The following is a 24,284-nucleotide window of genomic DNA, read 5'->3' on the forward strand; positions in this document are numbered from 1 at the left end:
CTCCAAATGGGACCCCTTCGCCGCTAGCAGGATGGGCTGTCTTTCGTAGCATGTCCATTTTCAGATGATTTACCAAGAAAGTATATCCCTATTCTTTTTGTACACATGGGGACATGGAGAGCCAAGAAAAAGAGGAGCCTTACCTCCACTAGCAAGAGCCGAGGTGATCATGTAATGCCTACCTTAATCAACGTGTCTGTGAAAGGAATCCCCGCTGCCTCATGTGAACTAGAGGGATCTAGAATTACTTTCTTTGTAAGAAAATAATTTTCTTAGATCCAGACTTACAGTTTTTGAGATGTTTTTCATCACATCATCTACCTTCAAGTGGTCTTTATGGAGTTCGTCTGCAGTCAGAAGTTGATTTTCGTCTCTTGAGTCTTCCATGGGTTTCCAAGACTAGGAAAGACTGCCAAGGAAGAGGCTCAGCTACGGGTTTCTGATTTCACCTTCATAAAAGAGGGGTTTAAGGTTATCCCCAAAGACAATTCTCACCAGTTCTGAATTAAGGGATAGAGCAAATGCTGTCGGCCCCTCCACAGCAGTAAAGTTGGTGGGAAGCATTCCCTCCATGCAAAGGTCTGCCAAGAAGACCCTTGCTGCTCCTCTGAGTCAGAACCTGACTAACCCATGCACTTCTCAACTGGCCATCCCCACAAAGCACTGAGCAATGAGGTCACAGTGAGGGACTTAGGTCTTGATGGTGGTAAGCAAGCCAACAGCTTTAATTTGCTGAAATGCTTTTCGATAAAATCCCCCCGCCCCCACTTGGCTTGTTCACAGATTCCTTCAGTCTCTTGCGTAGGGATTTGACCCATTGTTCCTGCAGGTTTTCCTATTATCAGCTGTCCCATCTTTTCTGCATAACTGCTGAAGTTGGACCTTAGCCTTTCATTTCATTTTCATTTGGCTCCTTCCCCAACTTCCCATATTTGAGCATTTTGCTTATTATCAGTCTGATCCCTTCTGTACTTTGCTCAGCTCCATTCTACTAATTGGTTCAAGTATGGACCCAGCATTCCCTAAAGGGGAGTCACTTCCCCTTGCACAGCATCACTGCCATGCATCCAACACCCTCCCCAGACTCCCAGAGCAGGAGCAACACTTCCTCTCCAAAAGGTGCTGGTGTCCTTGGACTGAATGGGTCTGAGACAATGATCGATATAATCACTGATATATGATTGTGTCCCATATTGGTTTTTCACAGCCCAGGAAACACGTCCCCTGGCAGGCCCTGAAGGTTGTAGGACAGATAGGCTTGAAACCAGACATCCATTTTCACTGTTGCTCTTATCAACAGCTTTCCCCATAATATCCCTATATTGTACACCACCTTGGGAAGCACCCAGATTTAGCCAGTAGCCTAAAACTATGATGTTCACTTTAATTCCTATGAATTGAAAATATTTGGATTCTAGTAGGGTCAGATGAACCAAAGATGTTTGCACCACCCTTGTCGATGACCTTGCCTTTCCAGAACACAAGTCACCACCACTTCCCTGTGGCTCCCAGGTCATAAAGAGGTGTCAAAACCAGTTGCCTCTCACTTGTGAGTACGGAGGCAGTGCTGCAGAGAGAATAGCCACAAATCACAGCAGCAGCTCTCCTGTCCCCAGACCCAGCCCAAGTTCACCAAGGACTTTTCTTTCCTTGGTCCACTGGGCAGAAAACCTGCAAAGCTTAATTTCTTATCACGCTTTCCCAGGAGGAAAAAATCTCACCTCGAATTGCTGTCAAGTCGTATATCGTATCTCACCCCAAAAAGACTTAGGCAGGTTAAGCCCAGAAGAAAGAGAAACTATCAAGGGCTGCTTGTTTGATAAGGGCACATGCACATTCCAGCAGCACCTGACTACTATGGGACATGAGGAGCTGGGAGGTGGGCTAGGGGAGCAAGTTGCTAGGCACAGTTCTCCAAAGGGGAAGCCAGAAAGGACAGGTTGCCACTGTCTCTGAACCAGAGCGAAGCCTGCAGAGCAAACACTGTTTGCATCTCACAGTGAGCTCAAAGCCACCTACACTCACATTCTGTGCGTGGTCCACTGGCCCCATCAGCTCAGCACCGGCTGTGGAAGGAAAGCCACAGCCCTGAGAAGGGAAAGCCATGTTCACTGGGATTGGGGCTTTGGAAGAAGATCCTGTTGAGGCAGAGGTGGAGCTGTTGAATATTGCTCTGCAAGGAGCCTTCAGCCTCCCACACTGGCCTATTTACCAGCAGCTTCAACCTTTGCCACCTCTATTTAATGAACCAAAAAGTCAAGGTGTCCAAGGGATGGGGACAGAAGACATTTGCCAGAGGGCTGGAAAAAAGATGGGGGTGCTGTGGTCCTGCAATGGGGAAGATAAAAGGACATATAACACTCAAAAAGCTACCAGCAACTCTAACATGCTGCTTTTCCCCCAGTCTCATGCTGGGTAAGGTCCTCAAATGATGTAAATTAATAAATCTCATTAGAAGAAGTACTGATTCAACTCACAGTAAAGACCTGGCTTTCTAATTTTTACAAGTCCTGAGTGGGACCCCAGATTTCAAGGTCCAGGCTGGAAAGACCCCACTTGGCTCACATTGCTCTGGCCTCAAATAAAAGAGCTGAAATTCCTCCTGTGTTCCAGGTTTTCAGCCCCTTCTTCCAGATAATTGTTCTTTCCCCAGTTGCATAGTCTAGTTCTGGAGTGATACAAGAATTAGACCAGAGAGAAAGACAGTGGCAGAGCCCAAGGAGGAGTGGGGAGGAGAAAAGTCATCCCAGGTCCCTACTGTTCCCATGGAACAGGCAGTGTTTGGCCTCCAGTAGCCAGATGGGTATGTAGTGGGAGGAGAGAAACGGGAGCAGTGTGCTGGGAGATGCATACTGCCATAAACAGAGGGGAAAGAGAGGAGAGGCAAAAGAAGCCATAGGCAAGAGGAGGTTTTTACAGTCATCAACCCCCCTCCCAACTGACATGCCTGACCTGTGACCATCCCAGGAGTGGGCAGCAGATGCAAAAGCAGCCATATGCTCACCCAGAGATATTCTGTACCTTCTTCTCAGAGCTCTGTCCCAAGCATGCAGGGCAGTGTTTGGCACATTAAACCACCCCTAGGCCAGGTTTCTTACTGCCTCAGCTCTGCTCACAGCAGTCTGCTGACTCTCAGTTAACCATATCTCCCAGCCCTGCTCCATCTCCCTTCCCAGCCTGCTCAGTGCTGGGGGCTGGGTATGCAAACCATCCCACCAAGACATGCTCTCCACATTCAACCCTTTCTATTTCCACTTCTTCCTCCCATTCAGCTGAGACAGAGCCAGGCTGAGAAGGGTCAGACTCACCCCACGAACACCAAGGCTCAGTGTAAACCAACAGAGCAGTTCCCAGGGCTTGGGTTGGAGAGTTTGGAAATACCAGGCATGTCTCCTGACACCTCAGCAGCCTGCCAGTCTTGTGACCTGAAATCAAGGCTGTCAGGGACTGCTCAGAGCTAATAGCAGTGGTTATTTGCATTCGAGCTAAGGGGCTGGCTCAGAAGCTTTAGGCAGTCACTGTTCCAGATAACAAAAAAGGGTAGTCCTTGCACGTGCACTCTGGACACATCTGGGCAGCCTCTGCTCCTGGGCACTATCATGTGGCTGAAGTCAAAGGCACGAGTCTGGAAGAGGAACAAAGGCAGAGCTCTATGAGAAAGAGCAACATCCATTCTTTTGATAACAGCACCTCCAACTTGCTGGTAAAAGAGAGACAGGAGCTTCACCCGGTCTGGAGCACAGGTCAGACCACAGCAGGGTGCTCCCTGCTTTACTCCTTGACCAGACAAATGTCACTTCCCAAAGCATGTTTATTCTTCTTCAAGCCATGCTTGGCAGGTGGACTGCATGTGGACTGGAGGCCACAGTGCTGCCATCAGCCCTGGAGAAACATCCCAGAAGAAAACAGCCCCTGGGAGAATTCACCATCACAGCCTGCTCTAAAAGAAGGCAGCATCTGCCAGGTCTTCACTGCAGGTAGGACAGGGACCTTCACTGCACAGAAACCCAAGTGACCACCAGCATCATGAGAATGGCATTGCACTAGATTTACTCTGTGGAGCTGGGGTCAGACTCTAGCCCTGGCTTTTACACAGCTTTTTAATCATCTCCCCTCACCACCACTTAACTCCAAACCCAAGCACTGGAATAACCAAATACCATCAATTAAATTGCCTTGGAGGAAACAAAATGTGCATTTTTACAGTCCTAAGACAGAGTCCTGTTCTCATACATGATCAAAAGGGTTTTTAAGATGCATGAAACACTTGCATCAAAGGCAAATATTATTGCTTCCTGACTTTTTTTCTTTGGAACCCAAAGCAGATGAGAGAGAATTCATAATATGGAATAAGAGGTGCCCCTTAAAACAAGAAATCAATGTATCTAGTCCTCAGCTGATGTAGGACTGGATGGATTCTTCATACGGGTAGAAGAATGGTCCTGGCTTGGTGCTGGAATTGCAGTACGAAAAAACTGTAGTGGGAGACAAGAATCATTTCATGATGGACTAAAGAAAAAAAAAATTCAGATTTCTGAATCTTCCTATTAGATGAATGATTCTGCAGAAGGATCTCTTCCCACATGCTCAAACACCCTTCCCCTGACTAAAGGAGAGTGACGGTGTTTGTTGCATACACAAATCCCACACATGCTCTCCCCATCCCGTTTCAGGCAGTGCTTCCCAGGCTGTATCAAGTGCAAACTGAAATCACCTGAAGAGTGTCGCTTTAAAAGCCACGGAAGTGCAGAGAGCAGCACCAGCAGCAGTCAATAGCAATTTCCACCGCTGGGTCGATACCATCTGATGGCTGTGTAGCTGTAAAGATTGTTTCACACACATATCAGGAGGTGGGCAGGGGCAGGAAAAGTGGAATTGGTTTTAATGATTGCAGGATTCAAAGTACTCCTGGCTCCCTCTCCCTCTTCTTCTTTCATAAGAAATACACGCACAAAGAGTCAGAAATCAAATTTCCAGCCCTGTCAGTTCCTATCACACCAGCTCCCCAGCTTGGACTCCTTCCCAGTTTGCCAGGGAAGCTTCTTCTAATCCACTGAGGAGAGCATTACCAGGAGACGGAGCTGCAGCCTGTGTCCAAACTTCCCTGCAGTCTCAGGTCATTAGCTCCACCGGTTTGGACACGGAGCTACAGCACAAGTGCAGCGCTCAGGTTCAAACCCAAAGGGTTTCCAGATGAGGGTAATTTGCAATATTTTACCTCCCCAGACAAGATCAGCATCTCATTTTGCTAGATGCTGGATAGGCAGGGAATAGTAGGCAGCACAAACAACTAAATACAACAAAGAGAGAGGGTACCCGCTTTGCAGAGAAAATGTGTGAATGCCTCTAGACTAAAAATAATAGCCCATTGTGTTTCTGCTGCCTCATAAAGTGCTTTTCAGCCACTGACTCCAGGGGCAACACATGAACAATCCTGTCTTGGTCAATGTTAAGAGCATTGCTGTGGGAGGAAGGAGGTCGGTTCTATGGCCTGGGGTTTCCAGGGCTGGCCGTGCGGTCCCAGCTCTGCTTTTTGGCTCCTGTAAACGTGCTCAAATACCAGTCACTGCTCCTGTTTCCCTTGCACTGTCTGTCTGTCTTCTGCCTGAGGCACGGACTCTTTCTTACGGGGTTTCACTAGCTGGAGCTCTGATCTCTGCTAGGAAAATCTCTTAAATGCTTCTGCAGTAAATGAAAGCCAAGACTGCATTTGCTTTTCAGAAAATAATGAACATTGGTTTGAGTCTTTGTTTTCTAATACGTTAATTCACTGACCTCTAAACACAAACTTCTCCCTTGCCATCACATAAATAAGCAAGATAATTTTCCAAGGAACTGAGTCACCACCAGTGTTTCCTCTGACCCTTAGTGCCTGGGTAGCAAGGCAGGAGCAGAGTTGGGCAACTTCGAGCATCTCCCTCTGAAAACTGGGGCAAAGCATCCTCTCCAGGGTTCATCAGGGTGTGCCAGATGGAACAACCCACTTCCTCTGCTCCTCGAATCATTTCATAAAACACAAGGCAGGGCTGTCTTAATGTGCCCATCATGGAATATTTTATTGATGTCCTAATTTAGGCCTCGTATGATAACTGAGAAGCAAACACAATAACCACAGGCATATGCTACCAACTTTCCTTCACCTTGTAGGACGCCACATGAACCTGTAGATGTGTAACACATGGACACACCCATTCTTCCCTCTTTTTCTCCCAGCCCTTAAGACATCGACCCCTATTTGCTGCAGCTTTTTATTTTACTTCTAAATAAATACTCAAGCATTTTGGGGCCTGACCACCAGCTTGATTCTTTTATGGAAAGGATAACACATATGCACAAAATCCCCAGGGGTTAGAAGAACGCTCCCAAACTCCCAGTCTCCAGAGTCCTTTTAGAAGCAGAAATGACAGGTAACAATACCCAAATCTTGAAGCCTGGAAATGGTGAGTGAGGCAAAGCTTCACTGCAAGGGCAGGACTTGCAATGAGTAGGACTTGCTGAAGTTCTGAATCAACAGAAAAACCCCTGGGGTTCAGCCACCAAAGCTACTATTGCTCTGGATATCCAGCTTCACAAATAGGTTTTTTCCTGGGAAGAAATATAAAGAGAGGAATGAAGGAAGGGGAAACACATGATTTCAATATTTTTAAACAAGGTATCTTGCTGTTTCATTTTGAAATGCTTCTAATTTATACCAGCAGTGCCAGGAGATATGGGGAGGGTGACAGACACAGTGCAAGATGAAAAAATCTGAAGTCTTGGGATTACTGAAGCACGTTAGCTCAGCTGAGAGAGGTTGACACAACGCAGTGGACCTCTGACCCTTGAAGGAAGCTGGAAAATAAACTCCATCTCCCTCCACGTGCATGACACTGATGGTGAGGCCACTTGTGCCCTTCAGCCTGCCCAGCAATGCAGAAAAACCTGCAGAAGATGAACACTTGAAATTCAGAGATGTCGAGGTCATATGGGCCACCCACATTAACTAAATCTACGCTGGTGCTGAGCAGGGAGAAGATCTGTAGGAATTTCAGGTCAGTGTCTGCCCTGCCTGTGGAACCACACACAGTGGAAGAAGACACCCCCTGAGGCCCACAGTGTCTCCTTGGCAAGTTCTCAGCTTTGCTAATTATTCACCAAGCCAGCACCCACCACCCCTTCTGCTCACAATAAACCAAAACATCACAGAAGTCTTGATGCATTAAAAAAAAAAAAATAAACCGGCAAATTATTTTTGTTTCTCTTTTGAGTAATTGTTTTCAGGTTTCTGCAAAATAAAGAGTGGAAGGTCCCTGTAATGGCTCAAGTCCAGAGGCTGGGACTTTAAATAAAATCCCACGCACTGGGAGATGCTCAAGGCAGTGGCGAGCACAGCTTCTGCTCTGCCTGTGCTCAACCCTGCAAAAGACTGAAAGGGCTCTGTCTGCTCAGCAGTCAAAGAAAATCTTCGTCGTGACTTGATCCCAGATACCCACAGAGTGAAAATAGCTGAGATTGGCATGTTCATTAGGCTTACAGGTAAAAGGCACAGTAAGCAGCAAAACCCAAAATAAATAGTGGGAGTTGACAACACTGAGTGAGAGAACCTTGCATGAGAAATAAAAGACAATTTTGAGCAGGGAGGGTAGTTAATCACCAGGTCTGGTTACCAAGGGAAATGGCAAATTCAACATCAGTCAGAGGTTGTGCATGGAGACTGGACATCTTCCAAAAAGCAACACTCTGGTTCAGGATCAAGTTTTTTGTTCAAGAGCATCTCTCAGAAGAGAATAACACCCTCACAGCCTCCATGGGTGCTGCTGGCCTGAGCTGCCAGGCAAGTGGGCAGGGGTCGTGATGCTGCAGAACTCCCATCTCCCAGCCCAGCCTCTCCCCCCAGCCTGGCTCCCCCAGTCTCAAGGAGGCTTGCTCAGGGGGCCCAGCCAAGAGCTGAAACCCTGCTCTGACTGTGGCCCTTCTCCAAACACACTGCCTGAGCCAGGCTCTGAGTCCCAGCCTCTGTCACGCTCAGCCCCAGCGTGGTGCTCCTGGACACCACAGTGGAAAGCTGTGCTGGAGACCCTGCACCAGAGCACTGGCTGCCCAACACAGCAAGGAGGCAGAATAATCATCTCTTTTTCTTTACTCCTTTTTTGTCTCTGCATCTGCTCCTTCCTTCCTTTAGCTGCCATGCAAAATCCAGCCCAAAATACACACTCTGGCTTCCATTTACCCCTTCAGGCAGTTTCCTTGATGCCCAAGATGCTGATTTGAGCTGGCCTCTCTCTTAGTGCCACCTTACCACCAGCTTGGCTCCCCATCCTTCCTTGGAAGCAAACACAAAAATCCAAGGGCAAGGCAAAGTGGCCTTGGCATCCCTGATGTGCTCCTGCACACCTTGATCTCCCAACCATCACACGGGAGAAAAGCAAAATGGATCAGTCTCTGACTTCCAGTTTTGATAGAAGACATGGAGAGGAAAAATGCCAGCTAATACGTCACGGCGCCGCAGTCCCTGCACAGAGGTGACTCCCCACATTCCGAAGGGCAGAGCTGTGCTCTCTCCCCTCCTTCTACACCAATCAATATGGCCAATTTAAACAGGTTTCCAAAGAAAGCAAGTGCCTGCAGCTCATGCTGCTTCCCTGACCCTTGTAAATCCAGTCTCTTGAGTGAATGCCTTGTTTGGAGAGAGCCCTCCGTTTGTTTGTCTGGGCTCTAGTGATAATAGCTCTAATTTATCTCTGAGCTGGGCAGGCATGTCTAATGTGTTTGAGTATTTAGAAGCATTACGGAGGTTTCATTTGGTCAATTGTTTCTTGAAATCCTTTCCCACACACAGAACAGCCATGCAAAGGTAGAACTGCTCCACAGTGGGCAACCACAGGAGCTGCAGCCTGAGCTGCCAGTCTGGGAGGGGCACCCACTCTGGGGCAGCTGGATTCATGGAAGAGAAGGCATGGTGACCCCAAAGCCCTTAGCACCCAGTCTTGGAAATTAAAGATCAAGCAGATGACCTTTGAGAGGAACAATAACAAGACAGTCTGGAATGTGGCACCACATCTCCTCCTGCTTAGACCTTCCCACCCTATTGGTTTTGTCATCCTCCATGTAGGCACACTCCATCTCAGCCCAGACTGGACAGGGTTATCTTGGCATCTGCACTGGAAAATAAGCACAGTTGGCCAACACATTGTTCCTAATCTTAAATTAACCCTTCCTGCACTCTGAAGTCCCTTCCAGCTGTAACCCGACACCTGCTGAAGACCCTTTAAGCTGGGTCCCAGCAGAAGGGGGTTAACCTGAGTCAGTGCTGGGGAACAGCGAGATGTGAGATGAGGTCACAGGTAGAGCATTCAGTCCAGCTACCAGAGTTAAGAGTTACGGATTGAGACTCCTCGTCTTAACACGCTCCCGCACATCACCTGCGCTGTGCCAGCAGGCCTGCGCGTGCTCCGGCCCGTGACAAATGCGAGGTCACGTGCTTCGGCTTAAATCACTTTCGTGGAGGTTTCAGCAATTCTCTTCATGCCATTTCAGCTAATTTTAGCTGCGAGCCGAGAGGCCGTTACTGAGGTTCAGCTGACTGGTGGCAATTTATCAGGTCACCCTGTTAGGGTAGGGAGCCCAATCCGACTCAGCTCTGCGCTCTCCACTCTCCCTTTCCGGACACAGGAGCACTGAGGACCAAATCTGTAACCCTGGAGCAATTTAACAGAGCATTAGCATGAGCAATCCCCCATCGCTCCCTATGGCTGTCCTCTGTACCAGCCCATGCACCAAGATGCAACCGGTGCCCGGGTGGAGCGTGTTGGGCATCGTGCAGCCGGGAGGAAATGACGCTGCGACCGTGGGGCTAATTTATAGAGGCCGAATGTAATTACTTACCCTGGCACACGGCCAGTTCACCAAGGTTAACACCCTTGCTCTCCAAAGAGTGCCAGGGGAATGTTAGAGGGATGCTGCCAAGTCATTTTATACTCCTTGACTTCAGGTGTTGCAAACAGCAAGATTTAGCAAGGGCCAGTCGGGAGGAGAAGGGTCGTCATGGAATTTTTTTTGAAAAGCAACACAGAAGAAGGGGATTTCTTTCTGCTTGACTGTCTGGGTTCATTAACTTAAACTTTACTGTGCTGCACCAGGGACCCAAGTACAACAGCCCTGCAAAAAAAGCAAGGACTTGCAGATGCCCTCTTTGGTTGCTTTGGAAAGTTTTGAGTCTCTCTTGGCTTTGCTAGAGAAATCTTGCAAGGCCTTGAAATATATCGCTTCATCTCTGTCCCTGAGCTCCCTGTCCCTGTGATGGCCTTGGCAGTGTCTGAGCTGTCAAATCCTGGAGCAGGGGCTGGCGCAGACACCGCGTCTGTGCCGTGCTGGCCAGAGCAAGTGCTCGGCTCCACAGACTCCTATGGTTCTGGCAAAAGTTTCCCATGACTCTTTTTTTTTTTTTTTTACATGGGTTTAAAGCCAACTGAAATAGCCCTTGTTAAAAATAAAAGCCACCAAATTTAGCCTTCCTTCCCTCTTCCCCCACCACCTCCCATTTCCTGGAGTATTTGCAACAGGCAGCTGGTTGGGAGGTTTTTCCCCAGGGATTTTGTCTGTTATTTATAAAGCTTTGATGAAAACATGCAAAAGAAAGAGAAAGAAAAAAAAATAAATCAGCTTCCAGGTGACCTCTTTCCTTCTGTAGCAGCTCTGCTCCCCGCAGCAACGAGGCATCGTGGCAGCCACGGCTTCAGGGACCACATCCAGCATCCTTTGGGGTCAGTGCAATCCTGCCCTCTGCCTTCCCTGAAGGTTATCTCCAGCTCCCTCTCTGTCCTTGAGGGATATAGCAATGAGAGATATAATTCCCTTTATTTAAGCTTTACTAGTCTAGCAAAAAACTTTCACAACCCCCCCCACCTCTTAACAAGTGCCATGTTACTGGCAAGTGTCCCTGGAACTTACTGGTTTGGAGTACTTATAGAAACATAGAATGTTTGGGGCTGGAAGGCACTTTAAAGAACACTTCATTCCACTCTCTCTTGCCATGGGCAGGGACACCTTCCACCAGACCAATTTGCTCCAAGCCCCATCCAACCCCTTGAACACTTCCAGGGATGGGGCACACACAGCTTTCTGGGCAACCTGTACCAGGGTCTGACCACCCTCACAGGGAACAATTTCTTCCTAAAATCCAACCTAACCCTGGCTTCTGTCAGTTTAAAGCCATTCTCCTTTGTCCTATCACTCCATGCCCTTATCCAAAGTCCTTCTCCAGCTCTCTTGTAGCCCATTTAGGTACTGGAAGGTACTTTAATGTCTCTCTGAAGCCTTCTCTACTCCAGGATGAACAACCCCAACTCTCTCAGCCTGTGAAAATGTCTCTGGCCTTCACCTTAGCCCATAAACTCAGACAGAAAAGGGCAGGGCAGGACACCAGTCCCTTTACCCTCTGCGGGTCACTTTTCCAGGAGGAGGGCAAGGACAAGCACGGCAAGAAGAGCAGCCACAAGGCAGTAACTCCCATGGAAGGGCTGTGACCTCTGCGTGCTCTGCTCAGCCTGATGTGGACCCGGGGCCACTGTCCATCCCAGGAGTATCAAGCCATGCTCCCAACTCCTGTGGCTGCAGTGATGCCTATCCATGTATTTATCTATACGTCCATGTCTGTGTGTACTACGGCATGCGTGCGATGCTTATTGAGATAAATAATATTTTGAGAACAAACATTTCATTTTAAAAGTCGCTGTCTCTGACAACAAGTTAATTGTCTATCATATCATCTCTCAAACCCAAACATTTTGAAAGCTAGGAAATAACTAATTAAGATCATCATAAATCTTGCTCTGTCTCACAAGCCCATTTTCCGAGGAAATAGGAAGAAATACATATTTCATCACAATGCAACATCTGTAACTCTGACCTATAAGATATTAATGACTAGTTCACGTGGCTTCTCTGTCTAAACACTTTCTTGCAAAGGTTGCTATAAGGAGGCACAGGATAATTATTTGGTAACACTGTCCTGGCAATCTGTCTTCCAACAAATCCATAGACAGAGATAGTTTGGAGGGAAAAACAAAACACCACATTAGGATCTTCTCGTCTAGCACAAACCACGTGACTTCCTTGGATCCATTTCACTTCAAACCAGGACAAATCTCAGAGAGGAACATAATTCACTGCTTCCAGTTAAAGCTGTGCTCCCTCTTCCTCCTTCAGACAACTGCTCCCAAAAGGCTCCTTACACCCAGGTCTCTACCCATATCTGAGGCTTTCCTCAAATGCCTGTTTGGCCACAGCTTTGAAGAACAGCTGGCCATTTCCAGAAGACAACTTCAGATTAATCCTGGATAGATAAATCAAGTTCACTAGAGAAGATGCACAAAGCTAGGCCAGAACTACAACACTGTTAATGCACTCAGTGTGACTGAAGAGCTTGAGGATTTGAACATGGAGGAAATTTTAATTACTTTTTTTTTTTTTTTAGTTAGAGTTTGAAATGCAGGTGGGACAACCATTCAGGCAAGGCTTTGAGCCAGGAATCATGTTTTATAGGAAAAGTGTGTTCACAATTAGCGTCAGGACTACAAAGGGAAAAAGATGACATGGGGGAGAGATCAGCAAAGGAAGATACATCTGGAAACCAAGAAATACAGGAACAAAATGAAATTTGGCAGGACTCAGGTGGAGCTAGACCTCAAAGGGGAGACAGAAACACAGGAAAAAGTGTTTTCATCATAAAAAGAGAGCAAGAGACAAAGTACAATTGCTCCACACTCATAGTGGAGGTCTCTGTTAGGGTAGTCTGGACACGGCCCCAAGAATAAATCAATACTCAGTGCCTGGTGAGGGCAACAGCAAGAGCAAAATGAGAGCAAAATGTAGAAATGGCAATGATCCTCACCCATGTGATGGCCCAGGGCCAAGGGAGGCAGATATTCCTCATAGTCCATCACTTGGAGAGCCAGCATCAAAGTCACCCTCTGTGACTGCAGGGTGGGAAATGTAGCACCTCTGCAAAGCCAGTGGGTCAAGGGTCTGCAAAGCCTCAAGACAGGTTTGAAGCTGGGATCATTTGGGACTTGGAGCTCACTACACGGAAAATGAGCCAAAAGCACAACACTGGCTCCTGCAAATTTGCGTCTCAAAGGGCAAATCCCCAAACCTGATTCCTAGATAAAACAAAAGGATCACCTGGAGAAGACTTCAGCAAATGGGGCCCCATGGGACACATCCCGTTGGAGTGCGAGGATGGGGAGCATGGGACAAGGGAGGACAGGGAGCATGGGAAGCAGAGAGGCTTAAGCTGAAAGACTACAGAGGTGCTCTGCAAGACCATGTGTTTGCTTTGGGCACAATGAGCTGATTCCAGCCAAGCGACTGCCCCAAACCAATCCACTTCCTCATCCCTGAACCAGGGCCATGGCAGGAGCAGAAACTCCTGGCCTCAGGGCAGAGTGGGTTTTGATGCAGTGCAGAGTGGGAATTCAAACATAATGCTACATATAGAGTGGCTCCTCCACTGATGAAGCCCTGATTTTGTGAAGGGCATATTAATTTAAGCTAAAGGAAAAACAGGCCCTCTTTATACTGGAATGAAAATGTCTAGACAGAGCCTTCCTGCTGTAACTGGACCTACATATACTGATCATGATATACCTGATAAAACTTTCCAGGTAGACAAGGACTAAGAAAGACTTTGGCAGAAGTTTCATCAGAAGCCATTTCAAAAGTCTTCAATCTCGAGAATTACTTATGCTATGTAATGAAGTCTGCATTACGGCTGTTCATTACATGAACCCTGAACAGTAGAAAGCAAGAGGATTTTCTCTGGCATTCCGACAGGAATCCACGGCATAGACAAGGCTGGCCCTCAGCGTGAGGTCATATCTCCCTCTAGCTGCTGGTCCCGGGGACTCCGCAGCCTTTGACCACCCAACTCCTGCACAAGCTCCCCTGTGACTTCTCCTGCAAGCTGGTGCTCCCAGTGCTGCAGGTCTTGGGGTCACTTCTTGCTGGCTGAAGTGCTCCTCCAAGGAGTGCATAACAGCTCATCTTTTGCAGAGGACATGCTCCAAAAGGGAGCGAGAGAGGCCAAGAGTAAAAGGACGAGGTTGATGGCTTCTTCAAAATAAGCCAGTGCAGGCTAGTCAATGTGGCATGAAAAGAGCCCAGGACCCTCTGCAGAGAAGACATCCTACACTGAGATACTCATGGCTTATCACAGAACCATAGATTCATTTGGCTCAGAAGGGATCTTACAGATCATCTTGTTCCAGTCCCCCTGCAGTGGGCAGGGACACCTTCCACTAGACTAAGGGACTCAGAGCCCCACCCTGGCCTTGAACACTTGGAGGGATGGGACATCCACAGCTTCTCTGGGCAGCCTGTTCCAGTGTCTCACCACTCTCACAGTCAAGAATTTTCTCCTAATATCTAACTTAACCCTGCCCTCTGTCAGTTTAAAGCCATTCCCCCTTGTCCTATCACTACAGGCCCTTGTCAAAGTCCCTCTCCGGCTCTCTTGTAGGCCTCTTTCAGGTATTGAAAGCCGGTGGTAGTGACTCCTTCTGGCAGGTGCCAACCAGGAATCCAGATGATCAACAACAACAACAACACACCAAAAAAAAACCTCCAAGAAAAAACTTTCCTTAACTGCAACTTATTTTGTTCAGATACATCTGGACATGTAAGTTTTCTAGAAACACCAACAAGCTTTGAGGAGCAAGAGACAGAGAGCAGCAGGAAAAAATCAACACTTCAACAACTAGAAAGGGTCCAGCTGAAACACTCTCAACTCATGAAGCTCTAAAATAATGCTCCTCAGGCACAGCAGGAACTTTATCAGCTCTTCACAGTCCAAACACAATTTCCAGCTCCAATCACTTTTCTAAGCCAAACCCACAGGAGAAGTAAAATGGGACTTTTATCAGGCAGCTGAGCACACCCTGAGGCTCCTTATCCTCTAGTCAGGCGAGCTATTGGCACAGGAGCTGGCTGTTGTGCTATTTCCAGCACTGGTTGTAGCAGAGAAGTGTTATGGGGCAAACAGCACTTCAAGCCACCTTCCAGGCTAGGGCTGGGGAACACCTCAGACCTCTGCTAAATTCACCTTGCTTCTCCCAGGGTCTCAAAGCAAAGCATGTCTGTATGGCAAGGCAATGGCCACAGCTCTGCTCTTCCCCTGGCTCTCCGGATCCCCTCTGCAACGCCTGTAGAGATTCAAAAGAGCCTTCTCACATCACCTGAAGGTCCCTTTACATTGCCCATGGACTATAGAGGGGCTCCAGGCTGGAGCCAACAGTGGAGCGTTTCTGTGACAAACCCTGGCAAGACTGGTGTGTTGGAACAGCCACACACACACACACACACAGAAACACACAGTGTCCACCTTGCAAAGTTTCCCCTGGATTTTTGTTACCATGTCATCTATTAATTACCTAATTACATCTCCTAATTATGGGATTCCTCCAGTATTTATACTCATTACATAAATGGCGGCAATTACACTAATTAGGTTAATGATACAGGATAACAGTCTACAAATTGCTTTAAAGGGACACTCTCAAGGCACACAGGCCAAGGATGCTCCCTGGCAGGTCAGCTGGTGGGTGGCATACAGACATGTTCCTTCACCCTGCGGGGATGCTGCTGTGTCTGCTGCTGCCTCCTCGACTGGCCTCTACCTGAGCACTGGGACTGCCACTGTGGGGCCTCACTCTGCCTCAACAGAGAATGGCTGCAAACAGAGCTACCAGGGAGCTAAGGAATCCTAGAACCATAGAGCAGTTTGAGTTGGAAGGGGTCTTAAAGCTCATCTCTTTCCAACCCCACGCCACGGGCAGGGACACCTTCCACTAGACCAGGTTGCTCTGAACCCTGTCCAACCTGGCCTTGGACACTTGCAGGGATGGGGCAGCCACAGCTTCTCTGGGCAGCCTATGCCAGTGCCTCACCACCCTCACAGTTAAGAATTACTTCCTAATAACCAATGCTCTATTGCTTCCACTGAAAACTGTGGTCCACCGCTTAAGCATGACTCTCCCTAAGCTGGAAAGCTGAAGTAAGGGTTGCAAATATTTCTTTTCTGGCTGTATGGAGACCTGGGAGGAGGAAGGCAGAGCACCCGCGCCCTTCCAGGCTCCCCTGCACCACTTCTAAGCTCACCGCAAGTCCTTGAGCCCTGCTTAGCTGGATGCGACCCAGTTTCTTGCTTATAGGCATTTCCAAAATGGGAGGTTTGAAGAGAGGGAATCCAGCTCCTGTGCTCCAGAGAGAGATCCCCTGGAGCTCCAGTGGCACTCTGCAAAGACAAGCATGTCCTCGGGGTGAAAGGCGAGCCACGGGAGGCTGGAAGGAATCTATTTTGCTGAGCGCCCTACTTACCCAGATTTGCTGGAGCCTGAGCGGCGCATGACAAGGTGCTTGCCCCCATATCTCACCCAAAAGGATCCTAAAGCAGCGCCAAGCTCCATTACTCTCCGGAGCAGCCTGGAGCACCGGGAGAAAACTTTCTCGCTTGGATTCAAACGCAGGCACTTCTCCGGTGGAACACGGGAGCCTTTTGCAGCACTTTGGAGCGTGATGAATGGCCCTTTGTCCTGCAGCCACTACAGAAAGAGAGCGTAATTACCCAAACTGGAATGCGGCCAGAACGCAATTTTACGCGGAATGAATTCCTCCCCCCCCCTTAAAGTGTTTGCAAATCCCCCTTTAAAGATAAAATCCCAGAATAAAATCCAGCGCTTGCTTCAGAATTGGCCCAATTCCATTATAAGTCAAGTGAACAACTCCATTTTGCACCTTTAAGGCCATGGAGCTCTCTACATTGTGCAAGAGATTTCATTATTGGCAAGGTTGAGGAACGCTGATTTCTGCTACTGAACTGCTGTCTTAGCCCTAAACTATATCCCTGTGTCAGCTGCCCAAAGACATGTGTAACCAGGTCCATTTTCTGAAAGATATACAGCTGCATGCAGGTTTATAGCCTGTTCCAGCAGGACATGGCTGGCACTTCCAGTGGAGCAGGCTGACCAGTCTCCACTCTAACAGGCGGGGTCTATGGCTCCAGCGGGAGTCTTGCAGGAGCGTATATCGATTGTAAATAACGTCTCAATATCCTATAGTAGGTCATAAATCAAAAAGGGGTTGAAATATCTTTTCTCCAAGGGACTTTTTTTTTTTAAAGGAGTCTATTTCTTGTTTAGTAGTTTTCTTTGTAGAATTACTGCTTCGACCTTTTACCCCAAGTGCCAGGTTTGAATTGAGGCTGGTGATCCCTGCTTGACCTTCCCCAGGGGTGTGCTGCAGCTCTGCAATGAGTCCAGGCCCCAGGTATCCCATGGGAGAATAGTCACATCTCCCACCTGGGCCAAACCCCTCTCCCAGGTGGTGCCCTTTGCCTTGCTGAGCAAGTCAAGCCCCACAGCAGCCCCATCTCCCCTGGTCACAGTCGATGGCTTCGGGAAGAGTCTCCCATCAAACAGCATTAGAGACACTCACCATGGAGATGGACATCTTGTAGTGGCTGCAGGACACCGAGATTCTCCCTGCTGGGTATGGACCAACACCATCTTCAACTTCTGTGCAGCATATTTGACTGATATCAACCCAGAAAAGAAAAACAAGTTTAGAGCAATGAAGACAGCAGCTTTTCCCCTGTACCAGCAGCTTTTCCCCTCTACCACGTGCCATAAGGGATCCTACCGAAAACCTAACCATCATCCCAAAACTCTTCTCTCTTTGGGAATAAAACCCAACCCCACATGTGCCTCCAAACCACATGTGCTGGCACAGCAATGCAGCAAAAGGAACGACCTCAGAGTTTTGTCCTGCTGGACGTGCCACTGGCACAGCCCTCGGCCCAGGGCTCGAACCCACATGTTGTTATCAACACAGGACATGGGACAGATGCAGCTTCCAACCCACCGTGCACAGCCCTGTGTCTCTCACCTCCTCAGTGGCCCTGACTTGCAGAGCCATTTGAAATGGCTCAGGGCAGAGACACCTTTTTTTGTCACATTTATGTAGGGCTCTGTCACAGGGGCTACCAGTTCCTCAAATTGCTGCAATATGCTGGAAAAAGAAAATAAAGAAAAATCCTTCTTTGGGCAGCTTTTAGGGGTATGGAGCAGAGGGAACTGAATATCTGACAGAAGGACAGAAAAAAACCAAATAGTTTGGTGTCCAGAAAGTCCTCTAAAATGATCCAAGTGGAGCTTCCCTGTTGCATGACCATACATGGTACTTGGAGACACCTACAGTCCCTCTCCCAGCATCCGTTGTGTGCCACCAGCATCCTGCAGGAGAGGGGACAGGCCACCCTGATGGCCACAAGCAGCAGGACACAGTCCTACTGCTCCCTCTCCAGCACTGCCTTGGTAGGACCAGGGCAATACTGATTTCTCCAAGTCCAAGAAGTATTTGAGCTTGCCTGGCAATAAAATCAAGCCCAGAGAAAGGTGCAATGGGATCTCCTGGGACTGAAACAAGAGCTACAATCTTTAAAGAAGCCAAGGGGGAATAAAAGGGAAGGAAGGGTGGGAGGGGAAGAGCATTTACCTGCACAAAAGCAAGAACATTGACAATAACCCAGCTCAGCTCCAGTTTGCATGGGAGACTTTGGAGAAGGGGGTGGGAGGTAAGACGGGAAATTACCAGGAGCTTAAGAAAATATATATGTAAAAATTAAAAAAATAAAATAAAACTGTATAAGCATTGACTAATAATTTCCGGGCTCTGCGCAGATGTCATTAATGACCCTTTTTATTCATGCAGGAGTTCCCAAAGAGGAGCATAATGTTCCATTAGTAATAATTGAGAAAGTCTCCTGTCGGGATTATGTCAAAACCTAGAGATGCTGCTGCTGCCAAAACATTTTGGTGACAAACGTGTGAAGCGTTTGACAGAAGGTGCCACAGCAGGTTGAGGCGGCTTCAGGAGGGGAATCCTAGGAGAAAAGAAGTGGGAGACAGCAGCAGGGTGGGAGCTGAGCACCAGCTCACTGGGAACATGACTCAAAGCCCACCTACTGCAGCAGCTTTGGGGTCATGATGATGACCGTCTCTGAGACCAGCTTTGGGCTCAGAGATGCTGCTGAGGACTGCTCAAAATTTGGGCTGACCCATCTCCTCTCCCCTACCCGATCCCCCTGCCCCTCCCCCAGACTTTTGCAACACATCTGCCATGGCTCAGTGCCACTGGACCCTTTCATCCAGGGATGGCTGTGTCCTCTCCCACTGGGGACAGGTAAGAATGTTGCAACACCCCGAATGTTTCTTGCTGCTTGTCACAGCCCACGGGCCAGCGAGGGCTGGGGACCACTGCAGCCACAGGCACAAAGGACAAACCCAGGACAAAGCTGCTGTGAGCAGCTAACCCAGTGTTTCCCAGTTGAAGAGGATGGAGAAAATTTTGTGTGACACAAGCAGATTCCTCCCTTACTTTTCAACCCATAGCAAATCTGAGTAATGCCTTTTAAACTATGAAACACCAGCAAAATTTAGACAAATAGGAAAATAAATTTCATTTACCAAACCTTTCCAATTTATAATTGGCATGTCTCTTTTTTCACCCAGCAGATGCAGAGCCCTGTGTGACCACAGCTGGTGTCTGAGCACCAGCATTACACTTCTTCTGCACAAGCATCACTAGAAAACGCAGGGAGAGTGAGAGGTTTTCCAGGTTCGGTACTTTTTTGAGAAAGGTTAATTAATGCCTTGCAAGAGCCAAAATAACGCATTCCTTCCTCTGTCCTCATCCCCCCTCACCAAGCCCCTCCTGGGACTGGAGCCCTCAGCATTACCAACCCTACATGCTGCTCTTCCAAACCAGAAACCATCTCCACACAGCTCAGCACCACAACATCCTCAGGCCTGACAGGCACAAGTTACAGGGCTTGGGCAGAGGGCCAAGCTCGGGAGAAGAGCATCAGGGAGATATGGGAAGGGGTCCACAGGCATCAGCAGGGACTGGGGACAAACCAGGCAGATGGGCAATACAGGGAGAGCTGGAAAAGCCATCCTGGCTCCCCATTCCCACACAGGGAAGCTTTAGCCCCCTTGAGCACAGCTCCTCCTGCCGTGGGGAAGCACCCATAGCTCGAGCACCATGAGCCACACATTCCCCCCTTGCTGCACAAAACCAGGCAGATCACATTGCCCAATTGGCCCCCACTGCCAGGGGTGGAAAAAGGGAATTAAATGCAAGCACCATCCCGGCTGCAGCCAGGGAAGCCCAAGCCAGAGCACCTCAAAGTCACCATTACACAGAGCCATGGGCAGAAAAAGTTTGTCACCACTATATTATTTGCCCTTTTAGAGCAGAGAGATATTTGGAGCCAAGACATCGGTTCAGGCAGCATGTAAAGCAATGAAATTCAGATTTGGATCCAGAGCTGGAGTCTAGAAGCCATCTCAATTTGCAGGAGCTGGTTCAGGCATGTTTCTAGTCCCCAGACCACAGCAGAAGGGCCTCTCCTCCCTGGGGCAGGAGCAGAGCAGCTGGTACTCTTCAGCCCAGTTAACAGCCGAGGTCTGGCCACCACAGCCAAGGGCTGCTCCAGATTTGTTTTCTAGTGGTTTGTTCATTGAGAGGCTGCCAAAGTGTAAGCAAAGAGAAATGCACACTGGCCAGATCCTCCCCAGCCCAGCCCTGCCTTGCACCAGAGCAAATCTGCTGCAAGCTGGAGCGAAGGCCCCGCCGAAGGAGAGCGCGTGCTCAGCACTCTGCTCTAACCACCTCCCCGAAGTACAGGGTACATCCCAAATGGCTCCAATTAGGGCAACCCCCTCAGAGACAAGCCCCTGGGACCCATGTCCCCACCACACAGAGTCCTACCCACAGGTCTGGTGTAGCTGGAAGAGCCGTGTCCTCTCCCCCGACACCTGTGGGAACGCTGCAGCTCCCGGCCCCACCGCGGTGGCCGGACGGAGTCGGAGGCAGCAGTGCCATTGAAAAGAGCATGAAGGCTGATTGCTGTAATTGAGCCCACCAGGGGAATTTCGGTCTGTGGGAACGCACAGTACATCCCAGCCTGCAGGAGCGGGGGTGGAGAATACCCGAGCTGTTCCTTTCGAGGACTAATGATGATGGGTTTTTGCTAGGACTCAAGCTGGCATGGATGAGAGCTCCCGCGGAGCGCAGAGTCAGCCAAATTAAGCGCTGGTCGTCCCTTGGAGAAATCCAGTCTAGAAGAGTTAGTCACAGGATGCTGCCAGCCTGGGTGCAGGCTATGCAGAGGAGGAGGCAGCAGGCAAGGAACCGTGTATCCTTGCTGGATTCCTACTGAGGGTTCAGCTAACCCCGGTCTTACAGCCAGGGTTATTTAGGTGGCAAGAGGCCAAGCACAAGTGGTAAGATGATTCAGATGCGGGCAAGATAATGCTCAGGTCTCTCTCCTTCTGTCACTTGGAGCCACAGGGCAGGTCAGTGGAAGGGGGACAATACATAGTCCTACATGTGCACCTTTATGTGTTCTTAGGTAGAGAACCTGCACCACAATCGATGCCCTTTTTACCATTTGGCCCCTTTTGGAGGTTCTGCCAGGCTTATAAATTTACCCCCCTGTGCATATGTATAAACTTACTCCAACATATGGTCAGATATGTGCTAGCCATTTCCAAACTAACCTGTAAAGGATTTAAATCCTGACAAAATGTGAAGTGCAGGTCTCATCTCAGAAGTCTGTGGTCTGGAAGGTGAGCATGGCAGCTGCACTGCTTTCCTGCCTAGCTTGGAAAATAATTGCTAGAGGATTTAACACGACTGTAAATAAGTTTGTACTGAACTGATTCTTTCTAGCCAAATCCGGAGAGAAGAAACACAAGGAACACATTGCTGGTACTTGTGGTTAATTGCTGCCTTTTCTTTTGGGTCTACTTGGTTTGAAATATTAAATGCAGAAAAAACCATCTATTTTTCCTCCATAGCCTGTCAGTAGCGGAAGTGAAATATGGGGGGTTTTCTCTCTTTTTTTTTTTTTTTATAAACAAGAAGTATAAACTGTTTTATAGTAACTAGATAAAATTACACAGTATTTTACTCAGTGGGGAAAAATATGGATCTCTGTGTGGCGGTATTTCTCCTATCTTTCTCACTGGCTGTACGTTAACATGACGACTCCACATAACTCAGCCTTGCAGAGTTGTCAGGGGCATCGTTGAGCTCAGACACCCTCAGGTCTGTCCCATCATTGCCTCCTTCAGAGCAGGTGACATGGATTTTTAAAAAAGTTCTGGGGTTCCATGTCCCTCCCTCAATACCCAAGAACCTGGGGAAGGTTTGGAGTGATAGTCACAGACTGAAGCCTGTATTTCACATCCTGCAGTGGCCCACAACCAGCTTTTACCCTGCAGAAGAGCTCTGGTCCAGCCCAAGATGTCACATCATCACTTGGAGAGGGATAACAACAATAGATCAGGAAAATACACCAACTTTTTCCTTCAGAACCAGCAAACCCATGAACAGAAACTTTCTTTTCTCTACAAGATCAAACCTTCTGCCCCCAACACCAACTGTTTTGCTCCAGCATGCCGAGCCTCAGCTCCACACTGCAAAATGCTCTGGCAGACCTCCTGCCCTTGGCAAACTCCAAATCTTCCACAGAAGCAGGGAATTTTTGATTTCACAGTGTTTCTCCCTTTGACCCTGAACTTACTCTAATGACTAGCCGATATTACAGAATCAAAATATCTCCATAGCATTTTATGTGCATTCTCATGGTGACTCTGAAATTTTGGCTTTTCATCACAGTGTTGTGTAGAAGCATTTTCCAGATCTTTACAGAGGGTTAAAATTCACTATTTTCCTAACAGGAAAATCCTGTGCATTCCATATGAGTGTTATATTTTGACTGAACAGTCAACAGCTGGTTTAGGTCAACCAAACTGAACATCTGGAGCCACCACAAATTTTTCCAGAGCCGTCTGCAAACAACGAAGACCCACTGGTGTCCCTACCTTTGGGCTCTGTCCTGCCACCTCCATGGCTTGGTGAGAGCTGTGGTGAAGGCAGAGGTGCCAGTTCCCCTCCATGGCTGTGGTGGGAAGGAAGACTGAGCTCACTGTCAGCACCTTCAGCCCTTCAGCTGTAAATCCAAAGTGTGGAGCGGAAAATCACAGAATGGTTTGGGTTGGAAGGGACCTTAAAGACCATCAAGTTCCAACCCTCCTGCCATGTACAAATGGCTTTAGCTTTCCCCACCAGTCACTGAACCTCAACCTCCTTTAAGAGCAGAAATACAGAAGCACATTCCTAATCAAATAAGCTGGATTTTCATCACGAGATGCAAATTTTCATTCAGAGATGAGCACATCCATCCCTTTGCACAGCCCCTTGCACCCACACTGATACCATCTCTAGTGCTACCAGAGCATCCTACTGCTTCAGATGAAAACGAGAGATTTTTGTGATTATTTTTTAAATCGTATTCTACAGAAGAAAGAAAAAAAAATAAAAGAGAGGATTTAATCTAAAAGTTTCACAGTCTGGAAGTCACGGCTGCTCCTGCAGTGTTAGTGCCCATTGTGCGGGGCTGACCCACGGGATTCTGGCGCAGGACGTGGTGTGGAGCCGGAGCAACGCTGCCTCAGCATCGCCCGTAGAGGGAGCATCCTCGGGGAGCCGGGCAGGGCTGACATATTTTCATCAAAAGTGTTGAGCTTTAAAAAAAAAAAAAAAAAAAAAAAATTCCCAGACAATATAAAGTATTGATTTTAAAGTTCGTGTGGTTTTTGGTTTTTGTTTTTTTCTTGTTTTTTTCCCCCCTGTCACTCAAAGCAAAACAGGCAGCTCTGGGTTAAACATTGAAAATGGATGTTTTGTGAGGGGGAGGGGGAAAAGAAATGGGGAAAGCAATGCTTTTGCCCACCACTGCGTGTTTGTGGTTGGTTTTTAGTTGGATTGAATCAAGCAAATGGTCACTTTTCCATTTCATTTTGTTATAACGAAGGGGGGAAGAGCACTAATATTTCAGCGAAAATAAGATTCTGCAGTCTGCCAGGGCTCAAGTGTTAAACAGCTTTTCAGACCTACTGGATACCACTCTGAGTTTGAAATGTGAAGCCCCACGGCTGTTTTTCTACACATTCTTAGTTTAATTTCCTCGCAAACAGGCTCCCAGCCTCCAGTTACTTCTCCGCGATTTCTCCCCCCCCCCACCACACACACACACAGACCCTTTGGGCGCAGCCACAGGATTCCCGCAGCTCCCGATCTGGTGGAGGAACGTCCTTTTAATTCACTCTGTGGACGGCCCAGTTAGCATCCCAGTAAATGATTACCTCGGGGAACTCTCGGTCTCAGGACTCGGCAGCCAG

The 24,284-nt window shown here is 48.2% G+C and overlaps 1 protein-coding gene across 1 annotated transcript; it reads right to left on the reverse strand.

Moving 5' to 3' along the window:
* Positions 1-6,591: 6,591 nt before the first annotated feature.
* LOC116791145 lies at positions 6,592-18,210 on the reverse strand. Its single transcript, XM_032696874.1, has 4 exons — positions 17,920-18,210; positions 17,470-17,566; positions 16,354-16,577; positions 6,592-9,669 (listed from the first exon to the last, which is right to left on the reverse strand). Exons 1-4 carry the CDS (start codon positions 18,207-18,209, stop codon positions 9,582-9,584), a joined length of 699 nt encoding a protein of 232 aa, XP_032552765.1. The 5' UTR covers position 18,210; the 3' UTR covers positions 6,592-9,581.
* Positions 18,211-24,284: the final 6,074 nt, after the last annotated feature.

This window comes from Chiroxiphia lanceolata, chromosome 9, assembly GCF_009829145.1.
Source record: "Chiroxiphia lanceolata isolate bChiLan1 chromosome 9, bChiLan1.pri, whole genome shotgun sequence".
NCBI classification, from domain to species: domain Eukaryota; kingdom Metazoa; phylum Chordata; class Aves; order Passeriformes; family Pipridae; genus Chiroxiphia; species Chiroxiphia lanceolata.

Bases quoted from the DNA above. Each gene is read 5' to 3' on its own strand.
- LOC116791145 (XM_032696874.1), bottom strand. From the start codon at position 18,209: ATGTATGGTCATGCAACAGGGAAGCTCCACTTGGATCATTTTAGAGGA. The intron at 17,567-17,919 runs GTGAGAGACACA...GGTTGATATCAG, and splicing joins AAGTCAGGGCCACTGAGGAG to TCAAATATGCTGCACAGAAG. The intron at 16,578-17,469 runs GTGAGTGTCTCT...CTCTTTCTGTAG, and splicing joins ACAAGATGTCCATCTCCATG to TGGCTGCAGGACAAAGGGCC.